Source organism: Cydia strobilella, chromosome 21 (genome assembly GCF_947568885.1).
Source record: "Cydia strobilella chromosome 21, ilCydStro3.1, whole genome shotgun sequence".
Taxonomy (NCBI): Eukaryota; Metazoa; Arthropoda; class Insecta; order Lepidoptera; family Tortricidae; genus Cydia; species Cydia strobilella.
Window position 1 is genome coordinate 626494 of NC_086061.1, and position 18164 is coordinate 644657.

The 18164-nt window shown below is 36.3% G+C and overlaps 1 protein-coding gene and 1 long non-coding RNA gene across 2 annotated transcripts in view; one reads left to right on the forward strand and one right to left on the reverse strand.

The window, feature by feature from the left end:
* Nucleotides 1-18164, forward strand: part of LOC134751072 (uncharacterized) — a 164563-nt gene that overhangs the window by 79257 nt on the left and 67142 nt on the right. The window lies entirely within an intron of this gene.
* Nucleotides 9524-18164, reverse strand: part of LOC134751057 (orexin/Hypocretin receptor type 1-like) — a 112749-nt gene continuing 104108 nt past the window's right edge. Inside the window, exon 9 of the mRNA XM_063686398.1 lies at nt 9524-13421. Coding sequence (XP_063542468.1) covers nt 13081-13421 — 341 coding nt within the window. The 3' untranslated portion in view covers nt 9524-13080. The remainder of the gene's footprint in view (nt 13422-18164) is intronic.

Genomic DNA, 18164 nt, shown 5'->3' on the forward strand with positions numbered 1-18164 from the left:
ACTTCATAAGTAGAAATCCCTTTTCAAACCTCATTAGTTTTGAAAACCGATACACGTTTCAACTATTTTTGACTCACGATACAAAGTATGTACATACCAACAATCTCAGACATATAATTTACGAGTAAGTAGTAACCCTTCACGTAGTCAAGTTAAAAAAACGTAAGAGAGCATTTTCTTTAAAAACAAATTCGACTGATGCCTTAATTTCATGCTTCAAAGCCTGTAGAAGGCCTAATTTGTACTAGTGGCTCTGTCTGCTCAGCCAGCAATAATAGCAGAAATTTATTACTTAGTTACTCTGCGCTCCCCCCATCATATTACTATTAACTGACGTTTTGCCCATACATCCCTTATTGCATAATGTACTATTGCATAATTGCACCTCTACAAAAACGTCACATAGGTAGGTAGTGTGTGCCAAAAAGCACTACGAAGCCGATATTAGCTAAGTCTCTTTCCAAAGACCAATGCAATTTGTTAAATAGTGTTATATAATCATACATGTAATTTTGTATACCTACTCCGCCACAGGTGGCTAATATAATGTAATAATATGCTTCGACACCAACGGGCGGCCTTATTTATTACCATAATATCTTTATGAATAGCCACTTTTGTCAGAAACCACCTTCATTTGTTTAAATTCTATAATAGCGTACGTCGGAACGATACTCATCCCGCCAGAACCGATACTAAACATTTACAAAAAGGGCCCATATTACAGCTCAATAATAATATACAACCAAATACCAATAAATATAAGAAATACCACAACTAAGGCAAAATTGTTCTCCACGCCATTGTATTAGTTTTAAGAACTAGCTTTAAGAACTATTTTTAAGAATATATGTGCTTACCCTGTCAGGGTCCATGTGAAACTTTATCACCTGTAACAACATATGTACCATGGTTTGCAATAAACATTTATGATTTATAAAAAGCTTCGAAAATGTTGTTCTAGCAAATTAAATAAACAAATAAATTCGCAAACGTAATGCAACCGAAATGGCTTCAGCTTCCTGCTTACCTACATCGCTTGCATAGCGTGTTCTACGTACTCGTGGTTGATTGATTGCATCAGACAATATTTTTTTTTTTTAATCTGGTTTTTATTGAGGCTTTGGACACTCTAGGTAAACATGTCAGCCTCATGGGTGCTTTCATAGTTCCCTACTCAAGGGAGAGGTCAATAAAGTGGTAAACACTGATTGCTTTGTCCGATATAGGCTCTGCCAACCAACAATTGATCTGTCCATTGTGCATGGAGCCCAGACTATCAAAAATTCTTTTTCTCAAGTCCGAATTCCAGACGCATTCCAACAACATGTGAGACAAGTTATCAGTCTTCTGACAGTTTGCACACAGTGGTGACGATTTAACACCCATCATGCACAGAAACTTGTCTGTAGGGATGTGTCCGGACCGGACTCGGAAAGCTGAGACTAACACTTTTCTAGCGAGGTTGGCAGAATCAAACCAGGGTATCCACAAGGGTCTATCTTGGATTGTTCTGTACCAGATTCCAACACCCCTTGATAAACAATAATAATATAATAAATTCTTTATTTCAGGCCAGTTTGCCCATAGATTGTTGGTTATAAACAGACATACAATATTAGAGTTAGTATCTTAAGGTCTCACAGATTTTTTCTATAAAATATTTATTTGGGGTCTTGGTACACACGACGATCAACAGATGCCCAGTGACTAAAGAACGGACAGCCCTATATATCTCTCTGCTATATCTACCAGCAAGCTATTAGCGCTACCCCGAAAGCTACCCCGAAGGATACATTTAAGAGGCGATTCTTTTCCTCATTATGGCACGAAAATCGTCCATTCGTGCTTCCGCTAACATGCCTCCACTGTACAACGTGCAAACCTGCAAATCAACATTTTAGCTCTTACTGCCGTAAACACTAAAGTCATGTTGCCAGCGCAGTAAACAAGAAATAAATAGCGCATATCCTTGATAATTTATTCCACGAATCCCTGAAAAACTACCTCCATTATACACACGTGACCTGTTTGCACACAACGGCAGGCGTAGCAAATCGCATACAATATCTCATCCCGTGAGAGATGGGTAGAATTTTCAGCTCATTGAATCTGCAGCACGAGTGCTCCTCTTGTCTTTTAATGCCTAGGAGACGTAGGATCAGGCATCAAATTGTTCCTCTGCATGTCATATCCGGAATTTTCTAGGCGCCTGTCTTGTTGATTTTTTATGGAAACTAATAGTAATTATTTTCGTCTTAAATAATTACTATTAACCCAGTGCCACCAAACGTTTATTTCTAAAGATAAATATGTAGATTTCTTTCGTATGTTTGCATGCCAAAGTTTTATATATGTCTTACCATTCTTATGTGATTTATACTAACATTTATAACATCGAAACATCTAAATTTATAAACTTTCACAGTTATACATAGTTTTATTCACAGGATAAATATTTGTACCAAGATCCTGATATAACACTAAAATGCCACCAGATCTGTCTTTAACATCTCCCTAGCTGACATGAAGACTTGAACATGGTCCCTACAAAAACTAGGGTGACTAGCGTAAAGTTTTTACAAAATAGAAGCAGCTTCAAATACGTGTCACGGCAGACAAAAGATCTGAAGACGGCGCAAAGCCCTAAGGCGCGCTGATTTCGCCGGTGCAATGTTTGCACAAGATTGCTGTTCTTTATAGCTTGTTTAACTAACAATAATATATTAATGATTTAGATAAGATAAGATAAGATAATTATTTATTTGATTAAACATGGTAATTTTAAGTTCACATAATCATTATAAGCAGTATCACATGTTTAGCCAATGGCAGCATGCAAATATTGATCTTAAAATTAAGCTACATTTTTTTTTACATTAACAATAAACTATTTACATGACATTGATTTTCCATTGTAGCTATTATTTAAATTGAATATACATTCATTTTTTTTAGATATTATAATTGTCTTACAAAACTACACATATTTCATATAATTTAATATTTATGGTCATTTATTTATTTATTAACATTATTCGTCCAGAAATTCTTTGATTGTGTAAAAACATTTATTTACTAGCCATTTCTTCAATTTTGTCATAAATAATGGGTCTTTCAATTTCCGCAGTTCTTCTGGTATCTTATTATATACCGTGATGCTCATGCCGTAACAGTTATTTCTAAATAAAGCGGTTGAGCATGTTGGCATTAGTAATTTGTTCTCGTCTCTTTGTCTAAGTCGTTGATTGCATTTCACTGTTGCATACGATGAGAACTCTTTTCGAACATAACATGCTAATTCTAAAATATACAGGCCAGTTAGTGTAAGCAAGCCTAGTTTTTAGTCGTATAACAAGATTATACTCGATGACTAGGTAACCATTCGAAGAGAAGTTGGGTCGATTTACTGTGGCTGCTTGAACTGTATTCTCTATTTGTGCTCCTTTGCTTATAAGAAATATATTTCTGCTTTATATACCTAAGTATTGACGTTCAATTAATTTGTTCAGGAATAATGCGATCAAAAATCGAAGACGATAAAATCACGAAAAGATTCTTTCACCCAAACAATCTGAAGATAAACTGAAATAAATGTCATATACGAAGGAAAAAATGACCAAAGCCTCTAGTGTCCAGAGCTGGAATCGAACCAGCGTACCCCGTTTACCGGACAGGTGCCTGAACCGCTCGGCTATCTGGTCACGATGGCATGGGTCGAAATTTCCAAGTATATGACAATTCCCGAAGGCTTATGGCGCCCCCACGTTAGAAGGTCGAACCATACTGTTCTACCTTAGAGATGGCCAGGGGGCGCCACAAGCCTTCGGGAATTGTCATATACTTGGAAATTTCGACCCATGCCATCGTGACCGGATAGCCGAGCGGTTCAGGCACCTGTCCGGTAAACGGGGTACGCTGGTTCGATTCCAGCTCTGGACACTGGAGGCTTTGGTCATTTTTTTCTTTCGTATATGACATTTATTTCAGTTTATAGTTTAAATAGTAGTGTGTCTACTTGAAAAACCACAAATTAAAATATTTTCATAGAAAATAACTTAATTTGTTCTTAGAATCTGAAGATAGTTTATAACATATCAAGATGAAATGAAGAGTGAAATGATACGAGTATGGACGGTTGGTGCAGCTAAAATTTTGCAGTACTTACTGTTGTGTTGTATTAAAGGAATCTGTTAAACATCCACTCGTTTAAAATGCATTTCAAACCGGCAGACAGAAGAATGCTCGTGTATAATCTAAAATATAATGTGATACGGCGAGGTGCCTCAACTGAGCAATAACAACAGCCATTTTTGGAAGACTGAGACAGTAACATGAAGGCCGTGTTACACGGAATGGAAAGACGTGGATGGAGCTATAATAACACTTTTAGCATTGTTTTCTTTTGTACTTATTTTAAGTGTGCAAACATCACCAATAGGTTAGAAAATATGAAAAAAACCGGCCAAGTGCGAGTCGGACTCGCGCACCGAGGATTCCGTACTTTTTAGTATTTGCGGCAACAGAAATACATCATCTGTGAAAATTTCAACTGTCTAGCTATCACGGTTTATGAGATACAGCCTGGTGACAGACGTACAGATAGCGGAGTCTTAGTAATACGGTCCCGTTTTTACCCTTTGGGTACGGAACCCTAAAAACTGACATTCTATACTTTCCTAAGTACATTAGTATTTACATATTAGCGTTGGGCGTTTGAAACTAACATTGAATATTAATTTGGATTGGTAAGTAGGGAGTTACAGTGGTACCCCATCAGATTTTGTGGGTTAAATAAGTATAAATATGTTGTTATTTTTTTTTTGCAAAAGAATGCGAAGAATTTATTATAATTGATTGATTACGTCGTTATCACTTCAATTGTGCAAAGAAGTATCTCAAATACTTACAGTTTAAGTGGCACTTTAGCATAGCGAGGTGTGGAGTGTGGTTCTTATTTTCAAATCGTGCATCCGTTGCCTAAGTGCTGAGATCTAGGACAGAAATAGCTTATATGTATTTGCGTCTCGATGCTTAAGTACCTAGTACAATGTATGGCTGGTTAAGTTTTATGATATTTTTAGAGATACTATTAAAAATTCGAGTCTTTAATTTTGGGTATAATAGAATTTGGCTTTAATATTAGACTACGGGAGAGGGGTTGGGGGGGGCTGAAAACAGCGGTGATACTAATAATAAAATCTCATTTCTTTATCTTTATCTTACAAGTATTCGAACCCAGCGGGCGCAGCATGGTTCCATTTTTATCGCCTGTCACTAAGTGACAGACATGGTGACAAACAATAAAAATGTGACCGTGCTACCGCCGCAGAAGTATCCCATACTTTCGTGGACAGTGTGACTACCAACGGAGCAAACTGCCTCAGGTTGTACTAATTGCTCATTAATAAGTTTGTTTCCACTTTATAAATATAAATTAGTTTCCCATTTAATCAAGAGGCTATTTAGTATAAAACTTTTACATTTCTGTCTACAGAAGTGGAACGAAACGCTTTGAAGTGCCATCCATTGAACTGTATGAAAAGTTTAAGAACTAACGCTCGTAATCTAGCATTTTTACAAGCTTTTACTTTACTTACAATTACCTAACTACATATGTATGTATGCATGTAGTAAGGGTCTAATGTTGCAAGTTAAATTTGACCCACTTCCCGACTTCCATTGAAGCTGTAAATTTGCATATATATGTAAGTCAGGCGACACTGCAATATTATGACTATCGAGCTGATCTGATGATGGAGACAGGAGGTGGCCACTGGTCATAGGAACTCTGTGATAAAACAACGCAACCTAATTGTGTTTGGAGTTTTTAGAATTGTCTCGACGGGTATTAGTTACCTGTGGAAAGAAAAGTGCAGTTAGCGATAAAAACTTGTATCAAAAATGTTTTTTTTTTCCAAAAACTTATTTTGTCTGGCTAGATAATTAGTTTAGGTACCTGGGATATGTAGATTAACTGGGATAGACTAATAAATGGTATTCCACAGTGCCCTTTCTGTTAAGTATATATAGAGTCAAGAGAGTCAAAATATTCTTTATTCAAATAGGCCTAGCAACAAGCACTTTTAAATTGTCAAGTTTAACAAATATTATTCTGCTGTCGGTAATTTTAATGATTTACTGTAGAAAGAACTTAGGAATAGGCCTCGTAGGCGGCCCTACCTACATACCTACAGCTATTTTTCAGTTAATTAGGTATTAGAGATCAAACCAATTAACTTGAAAGAGAGATTAATATTAAGGGTTGAGCACCATTTGTGTGATAATTTATGCAACATACAAATAAAATTTCTTAACGCAAAAAGTCGCCACATACGACAAACAGAGGGCCCTAAGAGCTATCTAGGCTTTCATGACCCTTCAAGAGCCCTATTTCCTCCCTTCTTGATTCATATTGCTGGGTAAACGCCTTTAATGGTCATTGAAATGTCCGTGATAGCCCTAACGATTATGACTTTTAGGATGTACTAAAATTTGTATGAAGCATCGGCCTCAGCGGTTTTATGGAGAGTTTACGGTTATGGCACTCCAATTGCTTGATTCTTGGATAATAAAGGGTGATAAAAAGCCGACTATCGTAATATGTCTTATACTGTGTTCCGTTAGAGTTGGTCAAAGACGCCTAGTCTTAGTAAGATGGCATATAATCGAGAAATTGGGACGTCACTGCAAGTGTGATTGAATTTTGCCACTTTAAGGTGCCACATCATCTGAAAGTTGGGGGATGTTACAGGTGGATAACAACTTTAGGTATATGCCGTTAAAAAAAGGAAAATCAACTATAGATTAAAAATTTAAAAACCCCCTACGCTATATGTCAAAAAATCCATTTCATGCCAAAAATGCCTAACATCATTTTGGAAAAGAGCTGATACTCTTCAAACGGCTGGATCGATTTCTATCAAACATAGCTATGGACCTCCGCAGAGCAATTTGTTTTACGTAAAAAAAAACGAAATCGGTCCATCTGTTGGCGAGCTACAATGCCACAGACAAACAGAAAGACAGACATTGGCGTCAAACATATAACACCCCTCTTCTTGCATGGGGGGTTAAAAATTACAAAACAAGGAAGGACAAATAAAATTGTCACAAAAATAATTAGTACCCGTAACTGAGTTATTATTATTACGTAGTCCTGACCTACGGAGCACAAACTTGGTCCTTCACAAAAGCTCAGAAATCCACCCTCAAGGTTTGTCAACGCGCCATCGAGCATAGTATTCTCGGCGTAAAGTTGACCTATCGCACTCCATAACCCAAATAGCTGACGTGGCTGAAATAGCCGCCAAGCTGAAGTGGGACTGGGCGGGACTACGTTAGCCGTATGCCAGAAGACTTGTGGCCCTTGTGGGCTAAATCAATAACCAATTGGGCCCCACAGAATCGAACACGAGGTCGCGGCAAATCTCGATGGCGTTGTCGAGATGACCTCTACGCCTTTGACAGGAACTGATGGGAGACGGGTCAAGACCGGGATACGTTGAAAGGGAGGAGGGAGGCCTTTGCCCAGCAGTGGGGTACTCTCTAAATAAGTTTAATAAATAGAATAAATAAATAAAAGTTCAATGGTATCCGTCCAATACAGCAAAATTGCCAAAGCAATAAAAGTATAAACTCAATACTCACAATATTTATTTGTAGAAAAGGATTCGGTGCTCATAGGTGAAAAAATAAACCCAATAAAGAATAACCAAATACACCGATAAAAAAGTTTCGACCGTTGTTGTACGAAATAATAAAAAAATAGCAGGGTTGTTTCGCACCCACGCTTTGAGAGAAACGCTTCGCGATAAAACTTTGGCGATAGATAACGGGTCCGCGTCAAACTTGCAATATTGCGGCGCCTGTTCGACTTGAACAGTTGCAACAGCCTACGCAATGTTGATAAAACGCAGCGGTTTTCATGCTTTTATTTAACTTGCATTATGTTACAGGCCCATTCGAACGTACACTGATGTCACTGATACGCCGATACATGTACGGACAAGTAAGAGCGAAATGCACGATAACTGAATGACATTATTTAAAGCAAAGCGAAGCAAAGTTCTTACATTCAACTTGGAACACAAGGTTGGTCAGGTCATTTCGTTTGCAAGCAAGTATGCGTGGTCATAGTGTAGGTACAGGTAGGTGGTAGTAGGGTAGGTGGACTGTTTTCTGATAGGCCGCTATAAATCCGTAGTCAAAATTTGAATAGACTGCCGCCATCTTGAATTTCTTAATTATTGCTCTAATCATGATAAAATTGATATCTGAGGATTCGAAAGGATTCATTTTAAGAATCCAAAACGGCCGCTGTCTTGAATTTATTATTTTTTGCTCTAATCATGATGATTATTTTATTATTATATTATTATTTTTGGTATGATCATGTGAAAAATTTATACCTGAGGATTCGAAAGACTGAGTCAAAATTGTAAACAATAGCCGCCATCTTGAATTTCTTTTTTGTTCCGATTATAAAGACAATACGCGCAACGCGCTGTGCAGTTGTGGAACAAGTTGCCGTTATCCCTTAGACAGTCCCAGTCGGTAGCATCACTCAAGAGTAAATTGCATAAGCTATGGCTCTCCAATGACTTGTGTTCTGGTTGAGTACCAAGTATTTAATTTAATTTTGGTTATGTATATATTTATTTCTATGTATGTATTTATTTTAATATGTACTAATATGTGTACTTATATTATAATATAGGCTACAGGTTTTTAATTATTTACTTGTGTAATAATTGAACCATAATTTCACTTTTCTGTACATAGTGTTCATTTGTATGTCATTTTTAATTGTCTACTCTCAGTTGCTCAAAGGTTGACTGGAAGAGATCCCTTACAGGGATAAGTTCGCCTTTGTAGATTGTATACTTTCTGTTTAATTGTATATCTTAACCTGTTTTATGTGCAATAAAGTGTTTGTACATACATACAATAATTGTCTGATGTATGACGAGGATCTGAAAGGCGGTAAAAAACGGTAGCCATCTTGAATTTCCACATTTTTTATTCAATCGTGTCGAAAATTTAATAGATATCCTAAAAAGGAAAACTGATGATTGCCGTCAAATTAATAACGGTGTATCGTGATTATATAGTACCTATCTAAGTCAAATACAAATAATTAAAGCTAGTGTAACCTAGCTGAAACGTCGGAAAAAAGGTAAAATAATTTTATCTATTTAACCGCGTTAGACCCGGTAATGACATTAATTATGTGTACAAAACGCAGAAACTATCCAATAGTGAATGGCTTGCTCGTGTGAATGTTTCCAATTATTTTTAAGCTGAAAAAGTTACCCCTTTCTAAACTTCTTGTGAAAATTGATGTTTTATCATTTCAGGATTATATAGGTATAATTATTTTAATTTAATACTTGTATAAAATAACATCATATTTGTAAATAAATGGAAATATAATAAAAAATAGCGTGTTTACTTCATTCATTTATTTCATTATTTTTTTATTTTCTGTACATAGCTGTAACACAAATTGTCAATACAATTTCTTAATATTACTTCCACATATATTTAATATAACACAATTATGTTTTATACAAAAAAATATTTATAACCAGTTTACAATTAGAACACGGTAATTTAAAAAAAGTTTAATGGATATAAAAGTGCAATTATAACTTGGAGAAATCGTACTAAATAAAGATCTTGAAACTTATTAATTCTTAACATTAAGTAGAAAATATTTTTATTTTATATTACAGAGAGAATGGAAAAATCTAAGTACATTTTTCTAAACTCATTTAAAAGTTAACAGTACCTACAGCAGTACAGATAACCGTTAAATACGATAGGAATTTTAGTGATTTGGATGTATTACTGACTAGTTTGCAACAGACACATTGTACAAAGATGGCAGTTGTTCACATTTTTACCTTTTATGAAGTACTTTAATTCAGCAATTTATACTAATAAAATTTAAAGCATGAAACTAAGGTTCAACGGTGATATAAAAATAAATTATTTTTTTTCCAAACGCGAAACTAAGAAAAATTACAAGCATCAATCTTTAGGTGAGCGCTATTATTGACTCCAAAATTAGCATCAACATTTTAGAGAAGTGTTTGACTCAACAGGAAAATAGTACAACTCTTAATTTTTATGACTAGGTTATAATTTTTAAATATTTAACAGTTAATTGTAGTAATATTTACAATGTTTGATATATTAACGTCGTTTCAACTTATGCTACTAAAATATGACAAAAATACAACATTCAGATGAATTGCGATCGTAGAATTACTCATAGGTATCAAATCATAGCATAACATTAACTAATGTATAAAGATATACGCAGACCCCAAATGTGTCCTCCTGACTTGAATGCCTGCCGCACACATTGAAACTTTTAACTTCGGCGGATAACAAAATTTCGATTTTCTGTGTTTCAGGTAGAAAAAGTATAAGGGCTCATGTTTACAAAACTGTCAAATACTCGTAAATCTTCAACTGTACATTAACTATTCTATAAACTGAAATATATATCATACACTAAATAAAAAGTGACCAAGTCCAGCGGCCGAGTACTTACATAGAATGAGTATGAAAAAAAAATGAGGATGTCTCTGATCTAACAGCAAGCAGCAGTTAAATATAAGAATTGCATTGTTACTCTATGTGTAATATTTCGTTAGATTGTCTTGGGCGCAAGAATGATATAGGCTTATGTTTAATGATGGTCTGCAAGGAAAAAGTAGCAACGAACACAGTTCGCCTCCCTAAACTTAGACGGAGGACGCTCCGTTTACAGATATGGCCAAAGAAAACATTGCTATTACTTCATAAAAAACTACCAGAATATTATATAATCGAGATAAAAGATTCGAGGCTAATGAACAGTCCTGTAATAGCTTCGGAAGTAGTTTACCGGAGTACAGTGGAGTTATGTAAACAGCTTCCAACATACGTATAGACCAAATAAACAGATGCTTCACTAAATTATTTCTTTCAGTATGTTAAAATGTGAAGTATAAGGTGTTGCTCGATTCATTTTTGGGGCATAAGTGACATAGGCAAAATTTTTATAGGGTTTTCAGAAAGGAAAATGCTGTACCTGTACAAAAATAATAAGTTTTTGGCAAAAAAATATATTTTTGATACAAGCTTTTATCGCTGACTGTGCTTTTCTTTCGACAGGCACAGATTACTTATTGTGATAATTCTAAAAACCCCAAACACAATTAGGTTGCGTTGTTTTATCACAGAGTTCCTATGGCCACATCCTGTCTTCATCATCAGATCGGCTCGATGGTACCATAATATTGCATTGTCACCACAAATGTATGCAAATTTTCAGCTTCATTGGAAGTCGGGAAGTGGGTTAAATTTAACTCGCAAGATTTGACGCGTACAATATTACATTGTGATAAATGTGTGCTACGTTGGCTATTACACACAAGGCGATAAGAACGCCGATGTGTGTAATGACCAATGCACACGCGTTTCATACGAAATTTTTCAACACACTTGCTAGGAAAAAAAGAAACTTTCATATGAATCAAATTTTTATTGTTAAAACAGTTAGTAAAAATCTTAAATCTGTCATACTGCCTGCCGCTTCTCGACCCTGCCGCTGTAAGTTGCAATTTGTTATTTGAAATCATAAATAATAATAATTAATCAAAAAAATATTTAATAAAAATATATCTTTAGATACATTATTAATAATTATATATTAATAAAAAACCTTATCTTAGAGTCTTAGATCTTAACATTGAAATAGGTACATTCGCATTTATAAGTGCATGCCCGGATAGTCTAAAAGAACTTTTATGGCATTTCGGCATTCGACGACCGCTCTGGCCTAGTGGGTGGGTAGCTCTGGGTAGTGGTGGGTGGGTGAGTGGGTAGTGTTGTTATTGTTATTTATAACAGAACAACATCCCATTTCTCATTCAATAATAGGCTAATTATGTCAATGATCAATGATGTGACAGCGACAATATCAAATGATGTTAAGTGAGCTTGAAAATTTTGTTTGGCATAGCCTCTGGCACGAGTGGATTCAATGTAAATTTAGTAAGTCTAAAATTTTATTGTAATCATGACGAAGATCAGAGTTTGATCATGTAAGCTGCTGCATATTACGCATTCAAGCATTTACTGAGAATGTAATAATTAATAGAATACCTAAATTATATTGGATGACTTTTTAAATCTATCTTGAATTCTGAACAGATTTGAATTAAACATTAGAAAATATATTATATAGGTAAATTTAAAATTGACAAACTTTGTTGACAACGATTTTATTTTTTTGTTCCAACACAGTAATAAATTATACTTAATTAAATATATCCATGATGCTTATAATTATCTCATTTACACATAGTATATAAAAGAGTACACCTTAAAATCTTAGCATCAGGATCAATACGTGTTATAGCAATTGAATGTTATGTTAAGTTATTTAAAAACACATTAATTCGTATTTCTTGCGCCGTAGCTGTCTGCGGCCTTAGCTTTGCGAGTTAATATAAAAACTTGTGAAAGGTTTTGTTTAAGTCCCCACAAAACTTATATTTTGAGAAAATATGTGTTTTATTTGTTTACATTCTCGTAATACTTAAATTTAACTTTAACATATTCTTCAAATTAAACGAGGTTTGATAAAATTATTACTTCTACATTCGACAATAATAAATGGAATTGTAAATAACCAAAGTATCATTACGTTGTTATAATTAATATATGTTCAGAAAAGCTAAAGGGATCTTGACACTAGGATTTATCAGCTTAACTAGAAAACTTACTTTAACAGACCGTGTTGATTTTCCTCTTATTCTTAATCTGACAGCTATTAAGACTACGGTTAAATTTAAAGGTAAACCCGTTTTTTGTTTCATCTTTAACATTAAACAGTTCCTTCCACTCGTTATCACACTCGCGGTAATCTGCGTATGTATCGCTATGCCTCTCCTCGCTAATGTAACGTTTCTTATCTTTAAAGCAATCGTAATAAGGTTTACAATCGATGCTGTTCGTACTCCGGGCAATATACGTCTCTATTCCCTCTCGGTCCTTGCAGAATAGATTTTTGCTCAATCGTCAATCTCTGCAAGCGTCGGTAGTTAACGTAAACCTGGTTGCCGATTCGCTGATTGAGTCCTCTCTTAGTTTAGGTCTCCGGTTGCCGTTGATCTGCTCTATGAAGGAGGTGTTGGTGTTTCTGGGGAAGTCCCTGTTGATGCTGTTGTGGTTGGAAGGGGAGAGATGTGTGAGGCGGTAGGAGGCGCAAGAATCGTTGCGCCGCACGACGGTGCGCGTGGTGCCGGCGCGGGAGCTGCCGATGGGAGCGAATGACGTGCCGTTGCGATCGGGAGAGAGCGGGGAGTGGCAGCAGCAGAAGCATTTGAAGTACGACCGGTGGAATTCGCGACGGAATTTGCCTGTAACAAGGGAGATTTATGTCAACACTAGTATCAAACTAACTATTTTGTATTAACTAACTGGTTGCTATTGATCTGAGTTTTTTATACCTATCTGTTAATATCTTCTGAGAACTTTCAGTCATATTTAACCTCCCGATTGTCACAGTGACAATCAATATGAACCTCATACCATTGTCACTGTGACAAGACAAGGTACAAAATGGGTAGGATATTTTCAATGACAAATTTGGTGACAAATTTGGCTTGACGACACGATCCTCCCGATACCGTTTAGCAAGGTACGCTCAATGCTGCTGGCACGTACAGGGAAACTACACACAGAACATTGGCTAAACCAGACTGGATGCAGACAGGCCAAACAAGCCATGCCTGGCATCAACGGAAAGCTCACAAGGGTGCTCCTTCAATTAGGAAAGACCCGACTGAGCATGGTAACCAGTGTCATAACAGGTCATGGACTATTTAACAAACATCTTTTTATAACAGGTGTCACAGACAGTCCCCTATGCAGAGGATGCATGGAGACAGAAGAAACAGCCTCTCACGTGGTGCTGGAGTGCAGCGGAGTGGCCCCATACAGGGCAAAACATCTCGGATCCCCGAGAGACCTCCCCGAGGTCCTACTCAACATCAAAGGTTTGATAGGTTTCCTCGAGGAGCTGGGCTGGCAGGACTAGCCCACCCCCATGTCACGCAAAATAGGCGCCAGTCGTCGAGTTGCGGAAAATCGCCCGAACTACAATGGCTTGATGACAAATTTTCATTAATGGTAAAAATCGATCAGATTTGTTTTTAGGATCAAATGTCTATATGCGACATTGCATTAAAGCAATACAAAAGTCAAAAATGGCAGTGAAAGACTGACAGTCGTATTTCACTCGCGAAACGCTCTTAACAAAACGATAAGTGAACGTGACGTCAAGATCACTGAGAGCCCATTTTTTGAAGTTTGGACAAAACAAGTAAATTGCGTTTTTGTCAGTGAAATATTGCGTTTATGTATATAGTTGCAATACAATCTTTTTTTGGATAAAATGTAAGGAATCGAATGGTACTTCACTTTATTCCTTTTTGGAAGTTAAAAAAAACTTAAATTTTGAAACTTTCAGGTACTGTATTTTTATATCATTTCCATGTATTATTTTAATATTCACATTATTGCGATAAATTGTTAATTTGCTATCTGTTTTACTAGATTGTGTTATAAAATTCAGCATGTGTCATCATCCCTATTGTCACTAACAAAGAGACGCTTTCCAGATAGATTTTCGTACAAGTACAACCGGCATCTTGGACGGGACAACAATATAATTATGCGCATGCAATATAGATAGCAACAGGCGGGACATGTACGAAAATCTAGCTGGAAAGCGTCAGCTTTATAACAAAGTACAAAATGGGTAGGAAATTAAATTATTTGACTGTACACTCAGCGTCAAATACTTTGTAGCAACCAAAGTAGTCAAATAGTTCGGTACACCATATATTTAGTATGGTGTACCGAACTATTTGGCCACTTTGACTGCTACAGAGTATTTGACGCTGAGTGCACATAAGCTCCAATAAATTATTGTCTCTATGTCAACTAGACAGGGTTAAATGTAAGCTGGCAAAATTAGAAACCCGGCCGTCAGGAGGTAGTATGTCATTTATTTCTGTGTCATGCGTCACACGTTACACTTAACCGTTTTCGACGCCGTGTCAAACAGAAAAGCTGTCATCCAGACGCCACGTCACCGAAGTGACAAAACTGAAATTGAACTGCATGCAAATGCATGTAGCTCTATGTTGCTCTGTGGTCTATGACCGATTAATCGGTCTTTGGCGTTGAACACACTGTGCGTATATATCGGTCATTGCCGTCAAAAAGGTTACTATAATGTGGCGCATGTTACATTTATAATGATTAGATATAAAAAACCGGCCAAGTGCGAGTCGGACTCGCGCACCGAAGGTTCCGTACTTTTTAGTATTTGTTGTTATAGCGGCAACAGAAATACATCATCTGTGAAAATTTCAACTGTCTAGCTATCACGGTTCATGAGATACAGCCTGGTGACAGACAGACAGACAGACAGACAGACGGACAGACGGACAGCGGAGTCTTAGTAATAGGGTCCCGTTTTTACCCTTTGGGTACGGAACCCTAAAAACAATCATTTTATTTCTGCTTTAATGCTGTAGAGAAAATACTGTGTCGTTTTACTTTAGGTTATTTATGTGTTAGAAATGTAGCGATAGATTTAAAACGTGGAGACAAATAAATACACAATGTTAAGCCCTGCTTATTGAAATTTATGTGCACGAACACAAAGGTTCAAATAAATTTATTGCACTTATAAGATTTTTCTGTTACCTTATTACCTTACTACAAAAACATTGGTTCACATTTTTATGACCATATCATTTTTGGATTGATAAGTCAACCATAAAGTAAAGAATGTCACAAAAAATTTATAAATTCCATTACCCACTGCGACTGAAAACTAAGTGGGATCGTGCGAAAAAAACTATGATGAGATCGTGCGTTCAAATAACTAGGTAAGGCCACAGACTTAAATTGTTGATCTATCTAAGGTTCAAGCTAATTTGGTTGTCAATACTAACGATATGAAATGTCCAATGGAAAGTAAACCCTAAATGGCTCAACAATTAAAATCGTGCTTTCAAATAACTAGGTACGGCCACAGACTTAAATTGTTGATCTATCTAAGGTTCAAGCTAATTTGGTTGTCAATACTAACGATATGAAATGTCCAATGGAAAGTAAACCCTAAATGGCTCAACAACCCGACTGAGCATGGTAACCAGTGTCATAACAGGTCATGGACTATTTAACAAACATCTTTTTATAACAGGTGTCACAGACAGTCCCCTATGCAGAGGATGCATGGAGACAGAAGAAACAGCCTCTCACGTGGTGCTGGATTGCAGCGGAGTGGCCCCATACAGGGCAAAACATCTCGGATCCCCGAGAGACCTCCCCGAGGTCCTACTCAACATCAAAGGTTTGATAGGTTTCCTCGAAGAGCTGGGCTGGCAGGACTAGCCCACCCCAATGTCACGCAAAATAGGCGCCAGTCGTCGAGTTGCGGAAAATCGCCCGAACTACAATACAATACAATTGGCTCAACAATTAAAGTCCGTACGAGAAATTCACTTCTTTCTACGCCTTGCTCTTTCAAAAGATTTGGTGAAAGACATCATTGCGTACGTACTTGGAAGTTTGTGTTAACTTCTCAATAACTATTCGGATACCCATATACCCCTTAAAGCCAGTCATAGCTATAGCTACACGTCGTTGCATTAAGGAGGTCCGATGAGGTCCGGGTCCGGGACGAGGCGTCCGACACTTAGTTTTCTATAAAAAACTATCAAACATATCTTTTCCCCTCACTAGCTCGGAAAGTTGTCGTTTATCCTTCAATACAAGCGGGGAAAAACGCGTTTTATCCACTAGTGGGGAAAGTAATTTGACCTTGGATGGAGCGTGTTTAAGTAGCCTGACAGATAACAAAACGTAAAACGCTCATGATAATGGTTCGTTCGATATTAATTATCATTAAATAAATGGTTTGATAATCTAATAAAAAATACCAAATTTAGCTTTATTTAATGATTTTAAGTCATAAACCTTAAAATTCCATAAGAAACGTTTGTTTTTTTTATAATGATGATAAATATAATTCTGAACGCACAAGTTGAGTCGAAGCAATTTCAAAACGCATCGTTGACATTTCATACATTAGAAATTTAATGTCATTCATACATCAGAAATGTCAACATTGTCAACAAATTTTTTACTTAAAACCTTTTCTCACCGACTCGCGTAAAAATACACAACTTCCAGAGTTTTCTGTTATAATATCGTAAAGAAATGAGTGATTCCAGTGATGAAGATGATCTAACGCCTGTGGATGTTGCACTTTCCTCGCTATAGTGAGGTGAAAAGTTTTGTGTTACACACGGGCGCAAATGTATTTTACTTCTCGTGTGTTGAAACACTCGCGGGTAAAATACAACTTTGCACCCTTGTATAACAAATAACTATTAAGGTCGACTGCATATAACACGAGTACGACCGAGACAGGGTCGGTATGTTCAATAGGATAGTTGCCTGACTAGTCAAATCAGTTGCTTTTTTCGAACTGTCAAAACGATTAGCCACTATGGAATCTATATGAAAAACGGAACAATGACGTCACGGTCAAGTTATCTACTCTTTGTAGTTCTTTCGAATTAATTTTGTATCAAGTAGACGTCTGCGAACGATGCTAGTAAGCTTAGAAATAAATTAAAAGTAAAGTGAAGTGGTCGTGGGTTCAAGTCCCACCCAAGACAGTGAATTTTTCTACTTTTAATTTCTTTCTTTCGAATTTATTACATAGAAATTGAGTCTGAAAATGACTGCGGTCTATATTTTTAATATTTTCCTAGTGCTTTATCTCGTACATGGTGTGAAATCATTTATTTTAAATATAGGCAACATCCCTATTACGATCCTTACAAATGCATTAAACAATCATTTGAATTCCACTCTGAAATTTGTTTGTAACACTTCGGGGAGAAAATATCAATAAAATGTGAACAATTGTTTAAAAAAAATCTTTTCAAATTTATTTTTTTATCGCAGATATCCCTTGGGCACACAATTTTTAATAATAAAAATTTGGATAAAAGGACTCGAAACGTTTGGAACATTTCTCACTAAGCTCTTTACAGATTAGCCACTTCCGTTCT